The following is a 23,703-nucleotide window of genomic DNA, read 5'->3' on the forward strand; positions in this document are numbered from 1 at the left end:
GGGAACAACCAGTGTCTACTTCGAAATGCAGTTATTACTTCTCAGGTCCAGACCTCTAGATTTTTTTTCCTTCCCCCTCGTATCTGAAGCGTCCCTCTGTCTTGTTTCCACCTTCACAGACCTTCTTCTCTGAAGCTCTCAGGAGTCTGGCTTTCCATTGGCAGACATTATGAAATAAATCTGTTCCTCTACATTTGAGGGTAAAACTGGGTTGTCTCTGTCCCTGATGTCCTGGGCATTAATTCCATGAGCATTCTGATTCTAAGTCTAGACTTTTGTTCAGCAGGGCATTGGTTGGAGACAGTGTGCTATTTCTCATGGGGGGAGAGGGCTGTGATTGTCCTCATGGTCAGACATCACTGGAGGCAGGCTAGCATTTGTCATTAGGAAATCAATAGGTGCTTGGCTGGCAGAGCCAACATCTCTGGTGAGAAATAATTCACCTTGGCTGTGTCACCTTAGTTGTGGCAGGAATGCTACCCCCTGCCAGCATAGGCTGTGTAGCCGGTAGACATTAATTACATCTTTTATGTACATTACTGCCCTCCGATATGCATATGTTCTGTGACACCCTGAAATAAATGCATCCTGTGGGCATTTGGGATGTGTCCTGCTTGATATTTGGAAATTAATTATTTAGGATGGTCTCATTTTTCCTGGTAGTACGACTCCTGCATTTTATTTTTACAGGGTTTAAAAAAAAAAAAAAACTTCCCATTTGGCAAAAAGAAGAAAAATATTACCACATTTGAGGAAATATATCAAGCTAAGTGTGAAGGCCTGACTATTCTTTTAATGCATTCATCCCTACAAATTAAAGTCACTTTTTTGGTACAATAATGTTCTTTATCGCCTTTGTTTCTCTGTCATGAAAAAGAATGAATTGACCACCTGTCCCCTTTCATACACAATAAACAGCATCTTCAGTGTTTGGGTGCTAATTATGTTCCAGGCTTTGAGGGCTGAGGCTGGGAGCCCAACAGCTTCTAGCCTTGTCAATGATTGTCAACAAAATGCTCCACCTGCCAGAGCCAACTACTGCCCTCACTCACGCCATCCTGGTGTGCAGTCGTCACCTGTCAATGTGGCTTTGGTTCGTGTGATGCTAGCCATATCCCTAAAAGTCTAATTTCAGCCTTGCTTTTGATGCTATAAAATTAGTCAAGTGTCTGGTCTCTGTTTATAACCCATCATTTTTTTTCCCCCCTAGGAAATAATTGAGCCCTTTTCTCGTCATCTTTGAGATGGCTTCTTGTCTCTCCTCAGAGGGTTTTCGGTCAGCAGTGGACTAGGTTCTAAGCTTACATTAACTCATCCACAATAGTTCTGTCAAGAGAGACTTTTTAAATTTTCTTACAAAATGCCAAAAGCCTCCAGTGACCAGCTCGCTGCCTACGTTAAGCGGGGTTCACATGTTAGCCCATTTCTTTCTCTGAGGAACTGATGGTGGCATAGGCTTCTTTGAGACAATGCTTTCTGGGTTGGCAAACCTACTCTTCAAGGGGCCATTACTTATTCAAGGTTCCAAGAATGCTGCTTTCTCTGACCCTAAAGTCGATGGCCTCTGCCACTCAGTAAGCTGCTCAGTTCAATTACTAGTTTCTTCTGTGTGATCGTGGTCCAAAGACTGCGCTGAGCTATTAAAGACACGCAGCGATTTAGAGAGTAAATAGTGCATGTTCCAATCTGCATTCTTTTCTGTCCCCCCTTCCCCCCCGCCGCCCCCCACTTTTAATTTAGTGTCATTACTCCATGAAGAAAGCGGCCTCCTTCCTTGGGATTGGCACCCAGAATGTGTACTTTGTGGAAACGGATGAAAGGTAACAGGGGCAGGGGCAGGAGCTTCGTGGGTGGAGAGGCAGGGGCAAGGGCAGGAGCCTCATGGGTGGAGGGGCGGGAGCAGGACCCTCGTGCGTGCGTGCGTGCGTGCGTGCGTGCGTGTGCGCGCGTGCGTGCGCGCGCAAGGAGGGGAGAATGCCCGCTGTCTAACACACTTCCTTGCTTGTTAAGAACTGAGCTAACTGAATCTCTTAACTCTGTACCCCTCAGAGGTAAAATGATCCCCGAGGAGCTGGAGAAAGGAATCTGGCAGGCGAGACAAGAGGTGAGAGTGAGGCACAGGAGAGATGGGAGTGGGGTGGGTACCTGCCTATGAGGCAGAGACTAGCAGAGAGAACACAGGTCACCAGTTCTGTTCTAGGAGTCGGTGAGAGAAGAGAGTGCGTCACAATTAAAACAGGGAAACTTGGTAGCTGCCCTTACATAAGGTCTACTCCTTGGTGCCCCTGTGCGTTCTCGGCCATTCTCATTCCTGGGGGGTGAGAGTGTGTAAACATTGGTGTTATGGTAGGTGGCCTCTATGTCTCTCTGGCCTCACGTGAGGTATCTCTTGGGCTGTGCAAATGTTCTGTCTTCCCGAGCTGCTGGACTAGATAGTGCTGGAGAAAGCCGGGCCTGACCATGCTTACCTCCTGTGACGCTGCAAGGCTGGCCTTGACACAGGACTCTGAAAACGTGGCTGGCTGTGTTTGCCCCAGATTACTTCTTGGACCCAAACTGTTTGGCGAACCTATGCTATCTTTCTACGCTTTCTTCCCGTCTGACCCTCCCCTTCCTCCACTGCTAACGGACCTGCAGACTCGCTTTAAACAGGTGCTTTATGCAAACGGTCTGTTCTCACAGGCGTTTGCATTTAAAGATGGATGAGCTCATTATTTTAATCCATAATAATATGTTTCTATTGTTATAATCCATCTTTTCAAATTTTGTAAAATTACTTTACCCTGGGGTATGCTAAATTACTATATTTGGTCCAGAATCTATACTTAATTGTTTAAAAATTACATTTTATTTATTTGGTGGGGTGTTGGGGGGTGGATTGTGCCATGTTCACATAGGGAGGCCAGAAGACAACTTTTACGAGAAGGTTCTCTCCTTCTACCCTGTGGATTCTGGTGATCAAACTTAGATTTTCTGGGTTGGTAGCAGGTGCCTTTATGGTCTGAGCCATTTTGCTGGCTTGGAGTTCGAGTTTAAAAACTCTGTTATTATTGTAGACATCTTGTCTTCAGATGTGTGTCCTCAAACTTTCACATATGTTTTTAATTTACGTCTTAATGTCTGTGTAGACATCGGCATATTCTCACTTTGGGGTAAATTTCTCCAAAATATCGTCAGATTCCCAGACCCTCCATTTTATTCGTTTGCTTTGTTTTTCTTGCCACGAACCACAAGTACTTCCTTTTAGATTTACTCTCGTCTTTCCCTACTCAATTTCCCATTGAGAAGAGCGTCCATGGTCCTAGGCGTACTCCATGGTGACAGGTCCGAGCGTTCTGCTTGGGAGGGTCCTAGTACTTTTTCTTTCCTTCTCCTTTCTCAAACCTTCCATCTCCTTCTCTTCCCACTTGTCCCCTTTCCTTCCCCTCCCTATCCCTTCTTCCCTCCCTCCCTCCCTCCCTCCCTCAGTCTGTCTCTGTTCTGTAAAATCTGTCGTTGTGGATGGCTCGCCATTTACGGAGCAGGTGTAGCATGCCTCTTACCACCCAGAACTCGCCGATAGGGTTAGCCTTCTCTTCCACAGCCACCTCAGCCCTTTTCACAGCTCCACATTCTGAGGCAAACTCTTAGCATGATTCCATCGATCCATAAATAGTTGAGTGTATCTGCACTCCTACTTTTAAAACTGTTTCTGTGATTATATTTAAAGGCAATCGTTTCTTAATATAATCAGATATTCAGTCTATATTAAAAATTCCCTTTCCTTTAAAAATAATAGCTGGCATATTTAAGGAGGAATTTAGATAAGGTTGCTGTGCTTTATGTGGTTGGTAGAGCTGATGACTTTTTTGCTAACCCACAGCTCCCACAGCTTCTTAACTTTTGTGCCCTGAAGTTGATTTGGGGGAAGAACTGTGTCCTGGGTTTTAACTCAAATCAAGATTCCAGAGACTCTCCCTCCGCTCTGCCACCATCTGTGCTTGTGTCTCATGGAATATGGTGCTCAGACCTCTGTGAGGTTCAAATAGAATTTCTTGTCCCTTTCTTTTTTTAATGTTTAGTCCTTCCTTGAGGAGATACACCCTGCCTCCTTCTATGATGCCATTGATCAAAGGAGCTCACTCTTGATGGGTCCATCCATCCAGTAGAAAGCCCACCCCATCCCGCTCACCTCACAGATCCAGCAATCAGGCAGCCCTGCCAGCCACTGCCTGGAGGATTCCTCCTTTTAGCGACTTTGGGGTTCACTCTCCTCCTCCTCCTTCACTTGTTGGCAAGCAGAAATGCTTCCTCATCAGTACTTAGTTTCCCTAAGGAAATGATTTTCCCAGGCAAGAAGGAAAACATCTCCTTGTCTTGCCGGATTTACTAATTCTCAATATTCTGAGATAATTTCCCACCCCTGCCCCAAGCACAGCCTCCTGTGTGTTTAATGTCATTAGCTATTTACATTTCTAGCACAGGTTGGTTTGATTCCATTGCAGTCATGAGTTTTTTTCTTCAACTTTTGGTTTGCTTTGATACTCCAAGTGTAGGAAACTGACATAATTTTGAAGTTGAGAACCTGAGAGCAGTGAAAAGTGAAAATTGCTTCAGACACATTGAAAAGGAGGCACTGGGACACACTGGTGTTTCTGCCCAGTTTCCTTTGAAGTCAGTGCCCACATGGGGCTGGATTCACCAGTAACCAACCTGGTATCCATTTGGAAACAATAACACACAATGAGAGGTTTTGTGGACCTCAGTGGCATAGACCTGTTTGTCTGCTTTTCAGTTTTTCTTTCAGCCATCAGCATGGGTTTTCGTGCTGGGGTTGAACTCTCAGAGCCATGACAACTCATGAAAACAACTTTTAGGCAGTGACCTTTGCTTGATGCTGTCACAAAGACAGTCCAAGCAGCAGGGCACAAACAAAGTAGCTGTTGGCCAGCCCAGCAAGCAGAACCACTATTTCCAAGGTAGTTTTGAACATGAGTGTTTGAAGTGACAAAGTTTTTTATGTTTTTTTGTTTGTTTGTTTGTTTGTTTATGGAATACAGCTCACAGGCAGTGTGCGATCGATCGATACTGTTTCATTGAATTTTGTAGTTAATAGGAAGAAATGAGGAAGGAAATAGTAAGGAAGGCTAAATCCACCCATAAACAGGTGATTTCTGGGCCAATTAAGAAGATGTGATTTAATAGGTGAAGACAACTCATTAGAATCTTCTAGCATCTTACAAGCATATTTTCTCTTGATTGTCAGACGTCATATAGCTTAGGGGACAGGTCCCCACCATTAAAGACACCTTAAACAGTTTTAGAAAATGACCTTTTTGTCTGTTGCTTTGAACGATTGACTGATGTGACTCCATTCTCATTCTGTTTAGGTCACTTGACATGATAAAGACTTAATCAGTTGTGGTTGAGCACAGGGAAGAATTTCCCACTCTCATGGTCCCCCAGTGGGGGGGCTCTGTCACCTGCTGGCCTGGATCTGAAAGGGTTGGGGTAGGCCCAGCCCTGAGTGCCACAGCTGTCTCCCCAGATGGCAACTGGATTCATTCTGTGCTGTCACTCTGACTCCTGGGCATGCGTTTTCCATTGAGACATAATATCTTTCTATCAAAAGGTCAGTTAATTGCAATAAGTTTGGTTCAAACACAGGCGCCTATGGCATGGAAGGAGATAAGAATTGATTGCAGTCACAACGAAGCTCACCATAAAACTAAGGGGAAGTCAGCGCTAACGCATAACGAGAGTCAAACAGTGTTCAGAGGCAATTAAACGGACAAGAGTATCTTATTCCTCAAATGTTCTAAAACCTTGGTGCTCACAGCTACCGGCAGTCCTACAGTTGTCTCTAGATTTTCCCTATAATAGTAAATCTCACACCTCTGCCACTGTGCTAGCATTGATGAGTTAGGAAGCATCCCTCCCTCTTCCTCCTCTGCCTAATCAGCATGAGTCTTCAGGTGTACACATCGTGGCTGGATAACTTGCTTGTGATTATTTTTCATCTCTGTGTTGTACATGATCTCCATTTTTTCATCCATGGTCCACTAACGTCTGCTCAATTTAGCAGGCATCAGCTGTGTATGGAAGGTACCAAGACAGGGATGAGCCAGGTCCTCTTCCCCATCTCTTGTAGTGAATCCATTCTTGGCTATCCAACATGGACCACCTTTCCCTGTGAGATTTCATCCTTCTCTCTGCTCACATTTTGGTCCCTGTCTTTGCCTGGCAGCTGTATTTACTTAGATAAACAAGGCATGCCTGCAGCTTCACCCTGGGGCTGGATTTTTGTTTCCCAGTCCTGCCTCTATTTGTTTTGGTGAGAGGGGGCAAGGCAAGCCCCAAGATGTTTCCTCAAGAACTATCCAGAAAAACTACAGAATGACCACACTGTCATTACCAGTGTCGTTATCCGCTTTGGACCTGGGCCGTTGCCAGAACATGAACCTGACAGGCAGAATACAACAGACAGGAACTGAAACCATAATCTTGACTCCAGCCATTGATCTGGACCAATGGAGGACCAGGTTATAGCCTTTTCTCAGTGTACTCGACCTGTTTCTAATGACCAGAGGCCACACAGTGTGACGTGTCCCAACACTCACGAAATCAACTCTGACCTCCAAAACAGGCCCTGTTTGTTCAGGATACATAACCCTGTGTTTACCAGCTTACAATGAGGCAGATTTCACAATGATGGTGACAATTCTCTTTGTGATTGGCTCCTCTCCACAGGGGGCAGTGCCATTTCTTGTCTGTGCTACCTCTGGTACCACCGTGCTGGGCGCCTTCGACCCCCTGGATGAGATTGCTGAGGTCTGTGAGAGGCATGGCCTCTGGCTCCATGTGGATGTAAGTTCATCTGCGTCTGCACCTGCCTAACTCCCAAGCCCTCTCCCCGCTTCTCACACTCTCAGAATCCAGAAGCCTCCACTTTGTTTGTTTGTTTTGTTTTGTTGTTTTTACAGACAGGGTTTCTCTGTGTAGCCTTGGCTATCCTGGACTACTTTGTAGGCCAGGCTGGCCTTGAGCTTACATTGATCTGTGTGCCTCTGCCTCCCGAGTGCTGGGATCACAAGCTTGCGCCACCATGCCTGGTGAAGCTTCCACTTTCAGTGGAAGCCTTAAGGCTTCCAGAAGATTCTGAGACCACACATCTGCTTTAAGTTTGTCCTCTGGATTCCCTGGGACCTTCTCCTTTTCCATGAACCAACATTTTTTTTTTTTGGTCCCCTGGACTCAGCAAAGCAGCCCAGTGTTAGGGAAACACTGACTGCGAAGGCAGGAGTTGTGACTTTGTTTCTAACCTGCATCATCTTCTTTACTGTGTTCATTTTCAGTGTTTGCAGTTGCTTCAGTTGCAGGAGAGATGAGATTCTGATAGAATCTGCATCTTCCAGCTCTAAAATTATATGATTCCAATCAATGAGAAAATGCAAAAGAAAAGAGAAAAAAGTATCCTGCATTACACAATTACATGACTTAATTAAAGCAGGTTTTAGCTGGATCCATAATAGATAATTGTTTGAGGGAAAGTGATATAATTTATGTTCTTCATAATTTTCCAACTTAAAGGGTTGGATTTTTCTTTTTTTCTAATTCATCTCATAAGTCCTGGGGTTGTTTGCAATACATTTTCCTTTAAGCTAAAGGTAACTTTTATTACAAGCCTGCTTATTTGGGGTTTGAGAGTTGAATTCAGCCAGCTCAGTGTGCTCGACATGTTTTATTTCACTCCTCCCTCCCTGCCCTGCCTCCCTGCCCTCCTCCCTCCCTGCCCTCCCGCCCTGCCCTCCCTCCCTGCCCTCCCTCCCTGCCCTCCTTTCCCCTTTCTTTCATCCCCTTCCTTCTCTGTCCTCTCATCACCTTTCCTCCCTTCATTCTCTCCTTCCTCCTCTCACTTCCTCCCTCCTCCTTTTCCCTCCTCTCCCTTCGTTTCCCTCCTCTCACTTTTCTTTCTTTCCTCCTCCTCCTCCTTCCTCTCATTCTTGGTTTTTCAAGGCAGGGTTTTTCTGTGTAGTCCTGGCTGCCCTGGATCCGCTTTACAGACCAGCTGGATTTGAAGTCAGAGATCTGCCTGCCTCCCCCTCCCTGAGTGCTGGGATTATAGGCGTGCGCCAACCTGCCTGGCTCTTCTCTCACTTTTCTTCCCTTCCCTCTTACCCTCCCTGCCTCCTCTGCCCCCTTTTCCCTCTTTTTTTTTTTTTTTTTTGTTCTTTTCTTGTACATGAATCCAGGTACTTGTGGGTTTGAATAGACCTTAGAAAAAGGATGGTTGAGCATGCTCACTAGGCTTCAGTGTGGCCAAGATGGTCCTGATCAGAAGAAATATGGAATCATTCACTGAATGGAAGATCACCAAGCATTAAGGACACATATAATTTTATAGTTTGGAGCATTTTATTCTCCCGAAGTCAATTGTCTATAGAAGGATGTAGAGATAGCATTTGAGTCCTTTAAGGTTTTCACTAAGTGGATGGTAATGTGGGGTGAGCCAGACACAGGCTCATTGGCATCGTAGGCGTGATTAACACGCCAATAGCACCGCTTCAGGTGATTATTTGGGACTTTGTTAAACAGAGCGTGAATATTCTTATCTGCTCACTTTTTAACTCACCCAGTATTGATTTTTATCGCCTTAGAAGTGTGGCAATACTTAATGTCCTAAAAGATAATGTGAAGTGAGCACTTTTGTTAACCATGGGAATAAAGAGAAACAATTGAATGCACTAGCATTCTCCTTAAATATTCCACTCTCATAAGAGAAACATCGATAGGGGTTAGATGTTTTATAGCTTTAGCAGCTTTGAAATTGGAAATGATCTAAAGAGATTTATGTGGCTTTAGACAGAATTTTAATTTATAGATATTAACAAAAACCCTCTTTTTAAAGTAAAGGTTAAATTTTGAAGTAAATACTTCATTAAGCTACAGCAACTTGTCATATTTGCACATAGGATGTATCTGGCACATGTGCTATTATGTAATACGATTAAAATATTACATCAAATTTGGCACTAGCCTCTGTGAATAGATGAAAGAAATCTGAGTTAAAGAAATGAAAACATCCTAATACTGAGACAGTCTTTATTCATCCTTTATTGTGGCAGTTATCTAATCCCTTGGAAAGTTTGATTACAATAGAATACAAATTATCTTTAGGAAACCTCATACACTGCACATAGTCCATTAATGTTAAATGTCAGATCTTGACAAAATCACAATAGTTGCTCTAACTTCTTACGTATTTCTAAGGGAATTATAACCTTTTCCAGTTCCTTTCTCTCCTACTAGTTGCTTCAACTTCCATGGATGTAGAGGAACTTAAATTTAGAACATGGCTATTCTGGCAAGAAATCACATCCAAAGGCCTTTTAGGTCTATGTGATCCAGCTGGAATACAGACACCTTTAATCCATGAGACAGAGGCAAGCAGATCTGAGTTCAAGGCCAGCTTGGTATTGAGCAAATTTCAGGTAAAGAAAAGCTTAGGTCCAGGCATGGTGGTACATGCCTTTAATCCCAAATAATGATGGAAAGGTTAGTTTGTAGAAGAAAACACTCATGCTTGAAAGTGATGTTTAATTGAATGGCAGAAAAGGTGATGAATCAGAGAAAGATTTGAAGAATAGGATACGCCCAACTTTCAGGAGAAGAGAGAGGAAAGGGAAGCTATTGAAAGGCCAATTCAGAGAGAGAGAGAGAGAGAGAGAGAGAGAGAGAGAGAGAGAGAGAGAGAGAGAGAGAGAGACAGAGACAGAGACAGAGACAGAGACACAGAGACAGAGAGAGATAGGGACAGAGACAGAGAGAGAGACAGAGACAGAGACAGAGAGAGAGACAGAGAGAAGTTTAACCGGGGAGTTTTACAGAGAGAGGTTGAATGCGTGAACAAGCTAGACACAGGTGAAGACAGAATGAGCCAGAGAACATGAAGGAGCCAGGAAATTAGAGCAAATTGCTGGAGTTAGTTTGAGGCCAAGCAGAGCAATTCAGAGGCCAAGAGAGAAGCCAGATTGAATAAGTCAGCTGGGAGAGGAGCTTGAGCCACAACAGCTGAGTTGAACCAGCCAGCCCAGAGCTCAGAAAGAACAAGAAAGGGTGAGCTCATTAAGCAGTGAGTCCCAGAGGCTGGAACACTCTAGGCTTAGGTTAAATTGTATGAAGGCTAGAAATAAATAGAAGCAGGACCCTGGTATCAGCATTAATTTTTTTCTCCTTTTAATCTATTGAGAAATAAATTTGTTCATGGATGTTTCCTGTTCTGTCCAGTGACTTTGTAAGTCAAATGAATTCTTGTTATTTTTAAATGTAAGTCTTGCTCAGTAGGATTGGGAAGTTTTTATTTGGGGGTAAAGAAGTGTCAGGGATTGTACAAGGGTCCAAGGAGAGTGCAAATTTCGGGTATGGGGCTGGTTAACTGCATGAGAGTTAAAGTGGGTGTGACCAGTATGTCCTGCTTGCTTCCAACCTGGGTCAAGTCCAGTCTTTGTGCGGCCTGTGGAGTGTGGCAGTACAGAGAAGGGGGAAGTAGGAGGGACAGTAAGTGACAACTCCAGTTTATTAATCCCTGAAGATACGTTCACTCTTAGGGCTGCTCAGGAGTCTGATCCTGGCATAAGTTCATCCTTGAGTGTATGCTGTGAGACTCATGGCCCTCGCCCTCACCCCTGCCCCTGCCCCTGCCCTCGCCCCTGCCCTGAATGGAACAGTTACTCTTGGAAGGGAGTTGAGGCCACAGGGCAGCTGGTGCTGCGCTAGCGTGGCTGCAAAGCTTCAGCAGTGCTCCACGTGCTGTGAGAGTGTCTCCTTCCTCTCCTACCTCCAGACTGCACACAATCCTGCTGCTTTTTAAAAACACATCACGGCTTCTATCTACCTTTAAACTTATTACTAAAAGAAAATGGCGTCTGCCGGCTAGGCACCTCTTGAACCCAACTGTTGTCTGAAACATTCCCTTCCCCTCTTAGCGCCCCATGTTATGCTCTCTTACTTGGCCAAATGGTTACTTCAACTAAACCACAGTGATGCCAAGGTAAAGAGAATGGGTTTAGGATCCTCAGTCTGATGTTATTTACCCATGGTACCCCAGACGATCTACCTAGCACGTCTGAACCTTAGTTTTCTTGCCGAAGTTGAGATAGTCGTATCTCCATCCTTCATAGGATTCTGTGGAATTTCTTGGGACTCTCAGAGAATTCAGCAGGGGTCAAGGTCAAATGCCCTCAGAGGAGTCTTAGTGTCTCTCTATCTCTCTGTCTCTGTCTCTGTCTCTGTCTCTGTCTCTGTCTCTGTCTCTGTCTCTCTCTCTCTCTCTCTCTCTCTCTCCATTGTCCTTTAGATTAAAACTCACAATTTTCAAGAACCAGGTGAGCTATTGAGCCCTCCCACTTGGGTTCCTCCTCCCTCTCTCCCTAACCCTTTACCATGAGAGTTTGCATTCATGGTCTTTTCCTCTGTCCCATTCCCTGGTGCTCAGGAAGTCATAGCTCCAATAAATAACCCCCCTAAGTTCCAAGCTTCCTCTCTCTTATTCTCCTACAGTTTGTTTGCCAATATTTCTGAGAACCAATTACCCAAAAATGTCTAATTCTTCATAAAGGATACACATCTACCCACCTCACCCCTGTTGACCTCCTTGCCACTTTGCTGACAATTTCCCCATTCGCTGCATAGAATACTAGCTTTTGGTTAATGACTCACAGTACAATATGTGAGCAACCATATGAAGATGCCATCTGTTCTAGATCCAAAGTATCCGTAGGGCATGGGCTGCATCTTTTTAGCCTCTTTTGGTCCACACAAAGCTCAACTGGCTATTAATATACCCATTTCTTTATGATGCGTGGTTTCTTATCCATGAGTCAATGAGGACCCATCATCTACTATACTTGGGTTCTGATTGCCTGATTAGAATGCCTGATCAAACTCTTCAGAGTTCAAATCTGCAAACATGATATCAAATGAAGTACCAAATGACACATGTGGGGTTGCTATGGCAGTTCACGGGTAGGCAAATGACACTGAAGTAACTTTGTCTTGGGTATATAAATATCTCAACAGGCCTCTTGGGGTGGCTCAGCTTTGGTATCAAGAAAGCACCGCCAGCTCCTGCATGGCATCCACAGGTAAATTTAGTTTCCTGTTTTGCAGTTCACTTTTATTTAGGGAAAAGAAAAAAAAAAAAAAACAAAAAACAATTGTTGCAGTGTCTCCATCTGAGTGGCATTTAGAGCAGTGCTGGGGAGACAACTCGGTGGAAAGGCTACTTACAAAAGGACCTTAGTTCATCACCCAGGATCCACATGAAAAGTTTCCATGAGTGGTAGGTAGCACACACCTATTATCTCAGTGCTGGAGACGCGGGCATAGGCTGTCCCCAGGGACTCAGTGCTCTGTCACCCTGGGCTAATGAGCATGCTCCAGGCCAACAAGAGACTCTGCCTCAAAAAACAAAAGGTGGATGGCTTCCTGAGAAATGATGCTCAAATTCAACTTGTACACGCGCGCGCACACACAGGCACACACACGCACACACACACACACACGCACACCCCCCCACACACGCACACACTCACACACACGCACACACACAGGCACACACACGCACACACAGGCACACACACACACTCACACACATGCACACACGCACACACACGCACACCCCCCCACACACGCACACACTCACACACACGCACATCCCATGGGTTGGTAACTTATACAGGAGACCTTATCACTAGTTTCCTTCTCCCTACAGAGACTAGCCAAACCCCTCTCTGATCTATGGCTTTCTTTGACACTGCAGGGCTGACTCGGTGGCCTGGAACCCACACAAGATGCTGATGGCTGGAATCCAGTGCTCCGCTCTACTTGTCAAGGACAAATCTGTGAGTTTCCCTCTGTTTTTCAGCAATCTGAGAATTCAAGTTTTTAGAAGCTATGTTTTTTGCTCAATTCTTGATGTCTTGGGCTAAGAGTTGATGATCCCCAAGAAATGACCATGACCTTGAAATGAAAGATAAATAGACTCAGATTAAAGGAAAACAAAACAAAAACTGGTATTTCTTCTCTAGTAGTTTTGTGGGTTTGATTGAGGCATTATATAATCTTATTAGTTAGAGAAAAATGATCTCTTACACTTTCATTTGCATTATATTTTAAAACTGGATTCTCTCTCTCTCTCTCTCTCTCTCTCTCTCTCTCTCTCTCTCTCTTTCTCTCTCTCTCTCTCTCTCTCTCTCTAATTGAGTCTGGGGTTTAAGTCATCTTGTTTAAGTCATCTCAGAATTTCCACTCACTGGGCAAGTAGAGCAGATGTGTGTCGCACATTACCTCAAATGCTTAGTATGCTCTAGCGGGGCTTCTTCTGTGGGAGGGTGTTAGTAACGGCTGACCTCTGAACACTAGCTCACTGGGGTGGCTTGCTCAAGCTGCTTTTGGAACATGAGGGAGAGTTGGGAGCTAGTCTGGATGACTGTGAGGCAAGTGGGACAAGGCAGCTGAGCCCCTCTTGGCCGGAGGCATAACGATATGCTTCTTGTGGGTTAAATAAGGATCCTGTGGGAAGTGGCCCAGGCTGAGAAGTGCCACTTCATTCTTAGAAATGCCTCCTCAAGATCTGTGTTCAGCATGTGGGTGATCTTTCCCAGCCATCTGTTTATATCAGAGGGGACTCCCTTTGCCAATGTGAAAGTCATTTCTGTTTTTTTTTTTTTTTTTCTTTAAGGAGTTTTATTGCAAATGAAAAAACATTTGAAACTTGAAGTTTTACTCTTATGTGTGGAGATACTTAAATGTCCTTAAAAAAAAAACCAAATAAATGTGCCATTTGTATTTTAGTACCCTGTGTGTTTTGACATGGCTAAACAGAGTGTCCATCCAAAATTAAGAAAAGATTTTGCATCTTCAACAGTAGCTGCTTTCAGGGATATGATCTGCCTCTAAATGTTTTGTTAAGTTGGTTCTAGTTGACTATTTATAGCTTAATTATGGTTGGTTGTATTCACAGATTGGTTAGAGTTGATATCTTCACAGGTTGGTTATAGTCAACTGTTTTCACAGGTTAGCTGTAGGTGACTGTCTTTACAAGTTGGTTAGAGTTGACTGTCTTCACAGGTTGGTTATAGTCAACTGTCTTTACAGGTTAGCTGTAGGTGACTGTCTTCGCAGGTTGGTTATAGTCAACTGTCTTCACAGGTTAGCTGTAGGTGACTGTCTTTACAAGTTGGTTAGAGTTGACTGTCTTCACATGTTGGTTATAGTCAACTGTCTTCACAGGTTAGCAAGGTGACTGTCTCCACATGTTGGTTGTAACTGTCTTCCTGGGGTGGTTATAATTGACAGTGTTCATAGTTGGCATAGTTGGTAATGGGTGACTGTATTGATTACCACTTGACTTTTTTTGTTTTAGGTTTTAAAGCTGTGAGTTGAATGATGTAGGACTGGGGTAGTTTAAGATTATCATGCCATTTTGAGTCAAAGAACACACTCAAGTTACTCACAGATGCATATTTAGGGCAGGATAGAAATAAGTATAAACCCAACTTCCTTTTGGACTAGATTCAGAGACAGAAACAGCCCAGATGCACACTAAGTGCCAGGCATTTGGCATTTTCTTTCTCCCTCCTCATCCGACCTGAATGACAAACTATCTGTTGGAGTGACGTTCTTAGCAATGGAAAATTTAGATGCAAAGTTCTGAGTACTCTTTACATAACTTCCTAGCTGCCCTGTTCTCTTTTTTTCTCTGATCACATTTGAATGACCTATCAAAAACTTGGCTCACATTTATGTAAGTAGGCAATTACACTTGTGAATCGTACACCTCATTAACAAGGGTTACATTTTTTATGTTTTGAAAATGAATCCTTTCCTAAATTTCAGTGATAACAATGGTGCCTACTCACATGGCCTGATTAAGAGGTTAACAGAGCTGCATTCACTGTGCAAGGAATTGAGGACTCCAAGCAATGTTATGTTGAGGAAAAACTCATTTTTTAAATTCAGTGGAGTAGAAAGCTCAGCCATGAGACAGGCGAGATGGCTAAGATTTCCAGAAGTTTTGCTGTTGATGGTTTCTGTCTCACACCTGCTTCTCTTCACGGTTCTGCTGTGTAGTCATCCAGTCAGCGTCTCAAGCGATTGATTTGACTGACCTAGACAGGCCCTTCACCATGCTTGTTCTAGGAGTTGAGCGGTGAATAAGAGACTGTTCCCACAGTCAGAGAGTGTCTAAGCACACACAAGAGACAACAAAACAGGCATATTGACCTGTGTGTGTGATGCGTGCTTATGTACACAGGCATGCTCATATGTACTTAGCATGTACTAGTACAAGGAGGACCAAAGGTGACTCTGAGGTGTCTTCTTCATTCATTCGCAGCTTTAGTGTTTGAGATACTGCCTCACTCTGAACCCCGAGTTTACTGTCTCCGCCACACTAGCTGGCTTTGAGTCTCCAAGCTCCACGAGCCCCCGACCTCCGCAGTGCGGGGAGTACGGGTGTGCACTACTGTATCTCACTTTTATGTGGATGCTGGAGATTTGAACTTAGGTCCTTAGACCTGTGCTACAAGCGCTTTAACCACTGAGCCATCTTACCAGCCTTATCTATTTGGCACTGTGGTAGCAGTATTGATAGGAGCACTGAAGATGCCTTGGTTCTAAGTGCAGTAGCTGTTCCATTCTTGATCTCTTCTTATCCCCACGACCCACCAAACAGTTGCCCTTTTGATCTCTGTGTCACAGATCTGGCCAGTTTGATGCAGGGCAACTTAATGGAAGCTGATTAAGGTGATAGATACGAGATGAAAATTCTCTCTTCCTTTCTTACTTGAGTGCAGCAGTAAGAGAACTGGAGACGTGGGGCTCTGGCAGCCACCAATGGCCTTAGAGTACAGCACCAACATGTCCACAGCATCAAAAAAGAAAGGAGAAAGTTTTGCTCCTGGGTACTAGCTTTGACATGTATGTGCACTACATGCATGCCTGGTGACCCAGGTGGCAAAAAGAGGACATAGGATCCCCTGGAACTGGAGATAGAGGCTCCCCATGTGGCTTTGGGGAGCTATACCCAGCTCCTCTGGGGGAGCAACAGTGCTCTAAACTGCCAAGCCATCTCTTTAGTCACAATACTGTCTAATTTTAAAGTTCTTTCCCTTTCTAAAGATCAAGTCTGAGATTGTTAGAATGATCTCTGAGTCGTGGTTTGGTCTGCTTACTGCTGAAACTTTTCATCCCATTTCCTGCCCATCTTCACATTATCATCGGTGCTTCAGTCAGCCTCGATAAGCTCCTTTCAGCTTCTGAAATTTAACAAGGACTGTCTTTTCTTAGAAGATCTGTACATATTGTTCTCTGCACCTGGGACATTATGTGTCTCCCTGTGATGATTTCTCAGTCTTATATTCTTCTCTGTATTAGATGGAAAGCATTTTAAAAGATTTTTATTTAGGGAAGCAAGTTAGAAGGGAGCAAGGATGGGTGCAAGAAGGAAGGAAGGAAAGAAAGAAGGAGGGAAGGAAGGATAAGCAGACTTTGACGTCAAGTGCACTGGTTGCTTGTTTCATACTGGAAACAATACCCTGGCAAAAGCAACAAGAAGGGAAGAAAGATTTACTGGGCCCACAGTTGAGTCTACAGTCCTTCATGGTAGAGGGGACATGGTGCCGGGACATGAGGCAGCTGCTCAAATTGTGTCCATAGCTGAAGAAGCCAAGAGCAATGGATGCTGGAACTCAGCCCACTTTCTCCTTCATGTTACACCCAGGAGCCCAGCCCATGGGGTGGTGCCTCCCAGAATCCAGGCAAGGCTTCCTATTCCAACTCACCTGAACTATATAACCCCTCAGGCCACACCCAGCATCTTGTCTTCCAGATGAGTCTAGTTCCTGCCAAGTTGACCATCAGTCTTAGCCATCACAGCAAGGAAGTTATAATGAATGTTCTGACATCCTATGTCTGTATTACATTGACTCTACAGGGCTCAATGATCACTTGCCTATGAGAGAGAAAGGAGAAGCAGGTGTCAGGTTGGCTCTCTTAGTATTGGCATGGCAATTGAGTGACTTATGATCTTTAATGAGATAGGGTAACGTTGCATACTTTTAAAATCTATTTTATTGGGGTTTCCATATTCCTTTACCTCTCTCCTCCACCCGAGTCCCTTCCAACACCCCAACATCAGATAGGAGAGAAACAAGGTGAATGGAGAGAGGGAATGTAGTTCTTTTTGGTTACTTCCTGCTGTTTAGGGTTGTTGGATTCATCGGGACAAGTCCAATCTTCATTTCAGGATACCTCCAACTTCTTCTCATTGAACTGCAACAACAGCAACCAGGAGCAGCAGGGTGGCAGGAGGTGGAGGTGGGCAGCAGCCACCTTCTTATTTTGAGCACTACCCCCGCCACCCTGATCCCTCTCTGGGATCTCGTGTTTATTCCCTCTCCTATGCCCTCAGAATTAAACCATCTGCACCTGCAAAGATCACACCTGTCTCAGAGCTCATACTAGGCAAATAGTCTGTTTCTGTGGACAATCTAAAGCAACCCCATATCCCACACCTGGGATTCAAGCAAATAAACATGTTTATATAATATAACTGAGTTTTAAAGAAATCTATGGAAAGTCTATGTTATAGTGTTAGATATCTAAAATGTGAGAATACCATACATTCAAGTAAGGCAACTGACATACAAGAAGAGGTCTTGGCTAGCAAAGTCTACACAGAGGATACTTGGTATCTTAGAGGTGATTGAAAGCCTCTGGGAGAACTTTGGAATAAGAAGAAAGAGATATAAGCTTCTGTCTTTGTCTTAGGGTCACTCTCACTGTGATGAAACATGACCAAAAGCAGCTTGAGAAGGGAAGGACTTGGCTTACACATCCTAAGCCACACAGTTCACTGAGGGAAACCAGTGGAGGAACTCAAACTGGGCAAGGACCTAGAGGCAGGAGCTGATACAGTGACCATGAAGGAGTGCTGCTTACTGACTTGCTCCTCGTTGCTTGCTCAGTCTGCTTTCTTATAGAATCCAAGATCACCAATGCAGATGGTACCACCCACAATGTGCTGGGCCCTCCCACATCAATCATTAATTAAGAAAATTCCCTACAGTCTTGCCTATACTAGATTTTATGGAGCCATTTTCTCAGTTGAGGTTTCCCTCCTATTAGATGCCTTCTAGCCTATGAAGTTGATATAAAACTACCCAGAAAAGTCTTGAAGAGCTTCATGGATTGACTAGAAGAGACAGAATTCTGTGAGAAGGCTGGTCACAACAGCCAGGAAGATGGTTGGAGTGGGAGTGATGTAATGAACTCAAAGAAGGAACATATATGGAAAAATATTTTTGTCACTGAATTCTCTACAGCAAAAGATAGACTAACTAGAAAAGAGCCAAGCAAATTTGTTTAGGCAAAGTTGGCTGTGATGCAGGAACCCTTAAAAATGAGGAATTGAGGGCTGGGGAATATTCCACATTGGTGGAGTGCTTGCCGTTGCCTAGCACTGGAAATTCTGAAGCTCAGCTCAGCATTAGGGCAGAAGACTCTAAGACCAAGTCAAAACAGTATTTCTGTGGCTGGCCATATACAAGTCTGACCAAAGGAGAAAGGTAATAATTGGGGGTGACTCAGTGTGGCCTGTTTGCTCATCTTCCTCTTGTTACTGGGAAAGGAAGACCTACATAGAGGGAAGAAAGTCAAGGAGTTCTTTTATGACCTCATGGGGGAAAAGAGTGTCAGGGTGACCTCTAAGCCGTCCCACTGCGGGATCTTGTTCCTAGGGTGGTGGCTGACTTCCATCCCTCATCAATGCATCAGTTCCTGCCTTTGTCACTCTGGCAGAATACCAGGCAACATAAAGGGGGGGGGGCAGTTATTTCACTTCTGGTTTCAGTCTGTCCTAGCAGGGTACCACACACAACTGGCTGGGCCCTCTACATCCATCAATCACTAATTAAGAAAATGAACTACAGGCTTGAGGATCCTAGATTTTATGGAGCCATTTTCTCAATTGAGGTTCAGTTGAGGGATGGCGTTATTCACAGCAATGGAAGGGCATGGCTTCACTTGTCCACAACTTGGCACACTGGGGATCAGAGAGAATGAGGGAAAAAAGCAAGCAAAGAAAGGACACCCAAAAGAACTGCATCTGTGACCTATTTCATCCTTCTTGGCCCCAACTCCTAATGTTTTTACATCCTACCAAAACAGTGCACCAGCTGGGGACAAAACCGTCAAATACAGACTCAGACTGCAACATCCTTTGCCAGGTTCCCAAAGGCTCATGGGATCTCATCATGAAAACTGCATTCAGTCCAATACGGAGAGGCTCAGAATCTTAGCAGTCCCAACATCGCTTAAAAGTCCAAATCCAAGGTCTCTTCTGAGATTCAGGGCACATGGCACAGAGTAAGCATCTTGCTTGAAAAGCAAAGACTGGGAAGCTAGGAAGCCAAGACTGGACAAAAGCTGTATGGAAACCCAGCAGGGCACACAGTAAATCCCAGAGCTCAGTCCATGTCTTGTTTCGGGATACACAGAGGCATCGCTTGAGTGCCCGTGTGCTTGGAAAGCCCTGATACTATGTCTTCGCCATTTGCAGGACACATGTTCCCTCTCAGGCCGGCTTCACGTGGTGCCTCCAGCTTTCTCGGGCCTTCTATCATCCCGAGGTCTCCATTAAAACTTAGAATTAGTGCAGACAGCTAGGAATCTTCAGTTCTTTCCACCCCAAATTATTGCTTTTGGGAATTTGGAGATGCGAACATTTACATTATATACGGTAGCTGCTGAGCTCAATGCTAAGCCCTACTCAGGCCTGAGTGTACCCGTGAGCATCGATTTTAGACTCCCTTCTGCAGTTGGGGTAAGTAAGGGATACTCTAGTTGAAAGACAGCAAATTAGTGAAGATGGTGCTAAGGTAATGATCTCCCTAATTGATACTCCATAGTGTTCATGGGCTTTTCTGAGGGGTTCGCTGTGGTGTGCTGACTAATTTCCTGCCTTGGTCAGGGGCCACTGTGGCAACAAAGCACTTTCCCACTCTTAAAGCTGTACTCTCTGGGGTCCTCTTTGTACCAGGAAGATGAAAAAAAGGTGAGACAGTCCCAGAAAGCGAAAGCTGTGATTATAAATAGGCTGACTGCAGGTGTAAAAGATGTGTGCCCGTGTGTCTGCGGACGAACAAAGAACACATTCTGATACTTTGATCGTAAATAAAAGGCCATGTGTTCTATCGGATGCACAGATGCAGAAAAATCTCAATATCCACCTTTCGATGTCTGAGTGTTTATTAGAAGGATTTTAGTTTTCAAAGGACTCACAAATATGTTAACAGGGAACAGCTCATCAGAAGTCCTTTGGAGTGTTAGTGCCTCCTTGTCATTTCTACCCACCTCGTCATCTGGCTTAACTGCAAAGCCTCGTGTTGTACCCAGCAGCCACAGGGAATTCCAGCGGCAGCTTCCTTTCTTTTTATTTTCAAAGACTGTGCTCGTGCTATGGCTTGTTTTTGGTCTGTGTGTGGTGTGTGTGAGCACATGTACATGTGTTTGCATGTGTATTGGAGAACTATGTACAAGCGTGCACGTGAGGGCCATACGTTGATATTGGGTGTGAATGGCTTGCTTTATCAGTCTCCACATTAAACACTCAGGCAGGGGCTCACATTCGAAGCTGGGGTTTGCCAGTTTGGCTAATCCACACAGCCAGCTTGCCTAAGGACTCCCTGTCTCCACCTCTGGAGCCCTGAGATTACCGGAGGGCATTTTGGTGGTTGTGGGCATTTACACTCTAGTCCTTCTATTTACCCTGCAAGGTGTCTTACCCATTAAGCTATCTCTCCAGCCATACACACAATGGATTTTAAAAACTCATGTCCATCTTGCTATTTCTATTTCCAAAGTGCTAGCCAAAGGAAAGATGAAGAAAGGCTCATAGTACTGGTACCCGAAGATGCGCTCCTTCTGTTTACCGCATCGCCCATGGCTTCGGTGGGTATACACTCAGCTGATCACCTATCTACAAAATGTGATGCACACTTTGCTTTCAGCACACAATTATGAATATGGGTCTGTATCTTTCTGTCATTTTCTAATAGTCGAAAAGCATCCTATCGTTCCATATGCTCTAGTTTGTATAACCAGTCCCTTAAGATTGACTAATTAGATGATTTTAATTTGTATTATTCTACTTTTAAAAATTACATGTGCATGAATATGTGAGTGTAGGGGCCTTTGAAGGCCAGAGGCATTAGACCCCGTCTGGACATAGAGCTACCGGAGGTTGTGAGCTGTCTGATGTGGGTGCTGGGGACTGAACTCAGGTCCTCTGCAAAAGCAGCACACACCTAAACAACTGAGGTGCCTGTCCAGCTCCACTCTACCTTTTTGTCATTACAAATTTAATCGCCGTCTTTGAGGCTCACTCTGTGTTAAACCCCTAGAAGCTAAAGAACCAGGATCTGTGCTCGTGGTCATTTTCTGTGCTTGTTTTGTAATTTTCCTTCAAAAGTTGGTTACATTTCCACTAGGAGACAGTGGGAATATATGTGTTTAACCTTTGACATCAAGGAGTATTTAGGGATGTCACTGTGCTGGGCAAGATATCTGTTCACTTGTAGAAGAACCAGTGCAACCATCTTTGTTCTAATTTTATCTGGCTGCATTTTATACTTACTTCTCAGGCATCCTTGGTTCAAGACATCAACATGCAATCCTTTGCCCCCAAGGTTTCAAGTGTGTGGCCTGGGAGACACAGGCTCAGTTCTATTCTGTTCATATTCCCTCTAGAGGAGGCTGGTGGGGTTTTTGTTTGTTTGTTTGTTGGTTGGTTGGTTGGTTGGTTGGTAGGTTGGTTGGTAGGTAGGTTGGTTGGTTGGTTGGCTTTTTTCTTTTTTCTTAGGGAGAAAGAAAGGTGGGAAATTTATTCAGCACACAGTCATTGGAGATGTGCTATGGGTCATGCAGGGCAATGCTAGAAAAAGAAAGAAAGAGGAGGAGCAGAGAGGAGGAAGGGGAAAGGGGAGAGGAGTGAAGGGGAGAGAAAAAGAAGGAGGGAAAGAAAAAAGGAAGGGAAGGAGGAAGGAAGAGGCAGGGAGGGAAGGAGGGGAAAGAAGAGAGAAGAGGAGAGGGAAAAAAGGGAGGGGAGGTGACCAATCCCACCATGGTTCCCCACAAAGACAGAATCCCTGCTGCCATCATACACTGGAGTATTCTGAGCTTCTCATCTCCAGCTTTGGTTCTGTTCTAAATACCACGCTGCCACAATGATTGTTGTTCTGCGTCACTTCAAAACACACAAGAACGCCTTTAATCCCAGAACTGGGGAGGCAGAGGCAGGCAGATCGCTGTGAGTTCAAGGCCAGCCTGGTCTGCAAAGTGAGTCCAGGACAGCCAAAGCTAACACAGAGAAACCCTGTCTCAAAACCAAACCAAACCAAACCAAACAAACAAACAAGCAAAAAAAAAAAAAAAAAAAAAAAAAAAAAAAAAAAAAAAAAAAAAAAAAACACAAGAAACCAAAATACACAAGAGAAGAGAAAATAAATTTCTCATCCTAGAAAGCAGAGCAAAGCGTACGTTCTTCAGTGAAGATCTCCTTTCTGCTCTCATGCTCCATCCCAGGGCTCCCAGGGGTTGTGGACACTGAGTCGCCTGAGCAGAGCTGTTTCTGCGTATGCAGAGAACCCGTGTGCCTTTGCTAGACACGCGCACCATACAGCTCTTTAAAATGGCAGCCCTGCTCACTAGGGTATGAGAAGTGGAGGGAGGTGAGTGTGTGGAAGTGACTGGAAGGGAGAAGCTTGCCCCTTTCAAGGCTTCTCTGCCTTCTGTTGTTGATGCAGCTGGAACCTGCCATCGTCTGGATGTTTGCTCTCCATCTGCCATGGTTCTTCGCAGGTGTCTTGTCCAGGTGGAGAGCTGCATCACTCTGGCAGACCTGATCAGATTCATAAAGGACAAAACAGTCAGTTCTTTGAAAAATCTCTCTCTGTGCTATATACACATATACATGTGTTTGCACATGTATGTGTAGGTGTGTGTGGGAGTCAGAGGTCAACATTATTGTCTCCTATAATTTCTACCCATCTTATTTTTAAGACAGGGTCTCTCTCAGAGCCTGGAGCACATTGGTTGGGATAGATCAGCTGGCTAGCAAGGCCCCAGGGTCCTCCTGTCTCCACCTCCCCAGCACCGGCTTATGGGCATGTGGCATCGTGCTTGGCTTTTTATTTTAGTGCTAAGGTTAGGTGCTCAGGCTTGTAGGTTCACACAGCAAGCTCTTTACCCAGTTAACCATCTCCCCAGCCTACCTGCTTTTAAAATCAAATAAACATGAATCATTTCCCTTTCTCAGAGCTGCGGTTCATTTATATATTTGTCTGGAGGCATCGCATTAAGAAGCACAAGGCTGTCAGTCAGCAATAAATGACACCTCTCTTGTCTTTTATCTAAGAGGACAAGGGTTATAACATTATCAGCACCTTGTGTTCAAATCCACTGTAGTCATCTCCCGCCAACAAACAAATACAATTGGGTTTTGGTATTTAGTTTTTGGTATTGCCTCAGTCATTAATTATAATGAGGCATTCGGTACTTTGTTTCAGATCCAGGATCCTTGTTGACTGGTACATTAATATTGTTGCTCACAGTGTCCCTACAATGTGTGGCCACACACCCCTGATCGCACACTTCACTGTAATC

General features: G+C 44.5%; 1 protein-coding gene across 1 annotated transcript in view; it reads left to right on the forward strand.

Annotated features, from left to right (window-relative positions):
- The window catches only part of Gadl1 (glutamate decarboxylase like 1), a 141,706-nt gene that overhangs the window by 18,514 nt on the left and 99,489 nt on the right, over positions 1-23,703 (forward strand). The window contains exons 6-10 of the mRNA XM_051140300.1: positions 1,741-1,820; positions 2,050-2,104; positions 6,730-6,846; positions 12,058-12,122; positions 12,800-12,881. Of these exons, the coding sequence (XP_050996257.1) occupies positions 1,741-1,820; positions 2,050-2,104; positions 6,730-6,846; positions 12,058-12,122; positions 12,800-12,881 (399 nt within the window). The remainder of the gene's footprint in view (positions 1-1,740; positions 1,821-2,049; positions 2,105-6,729; positions 6,847-12,057; positions 12,123-12,799; positions 12,882-23,703) is intronic.

Source organism: Acomys russatus, chromosome 32 (assembly GCF_903995435.1).
Source record: "Acomys russatus chromosome 32, mAcoRus1.1, whole genome shotgun sequence".
NCBI classification, from domain to species: domain Eukaryota; kingdom Metazoa; phylum Chordata; class Mammalia; order Rodentia; family Muridae; genus Acomys; species Acomys russatus.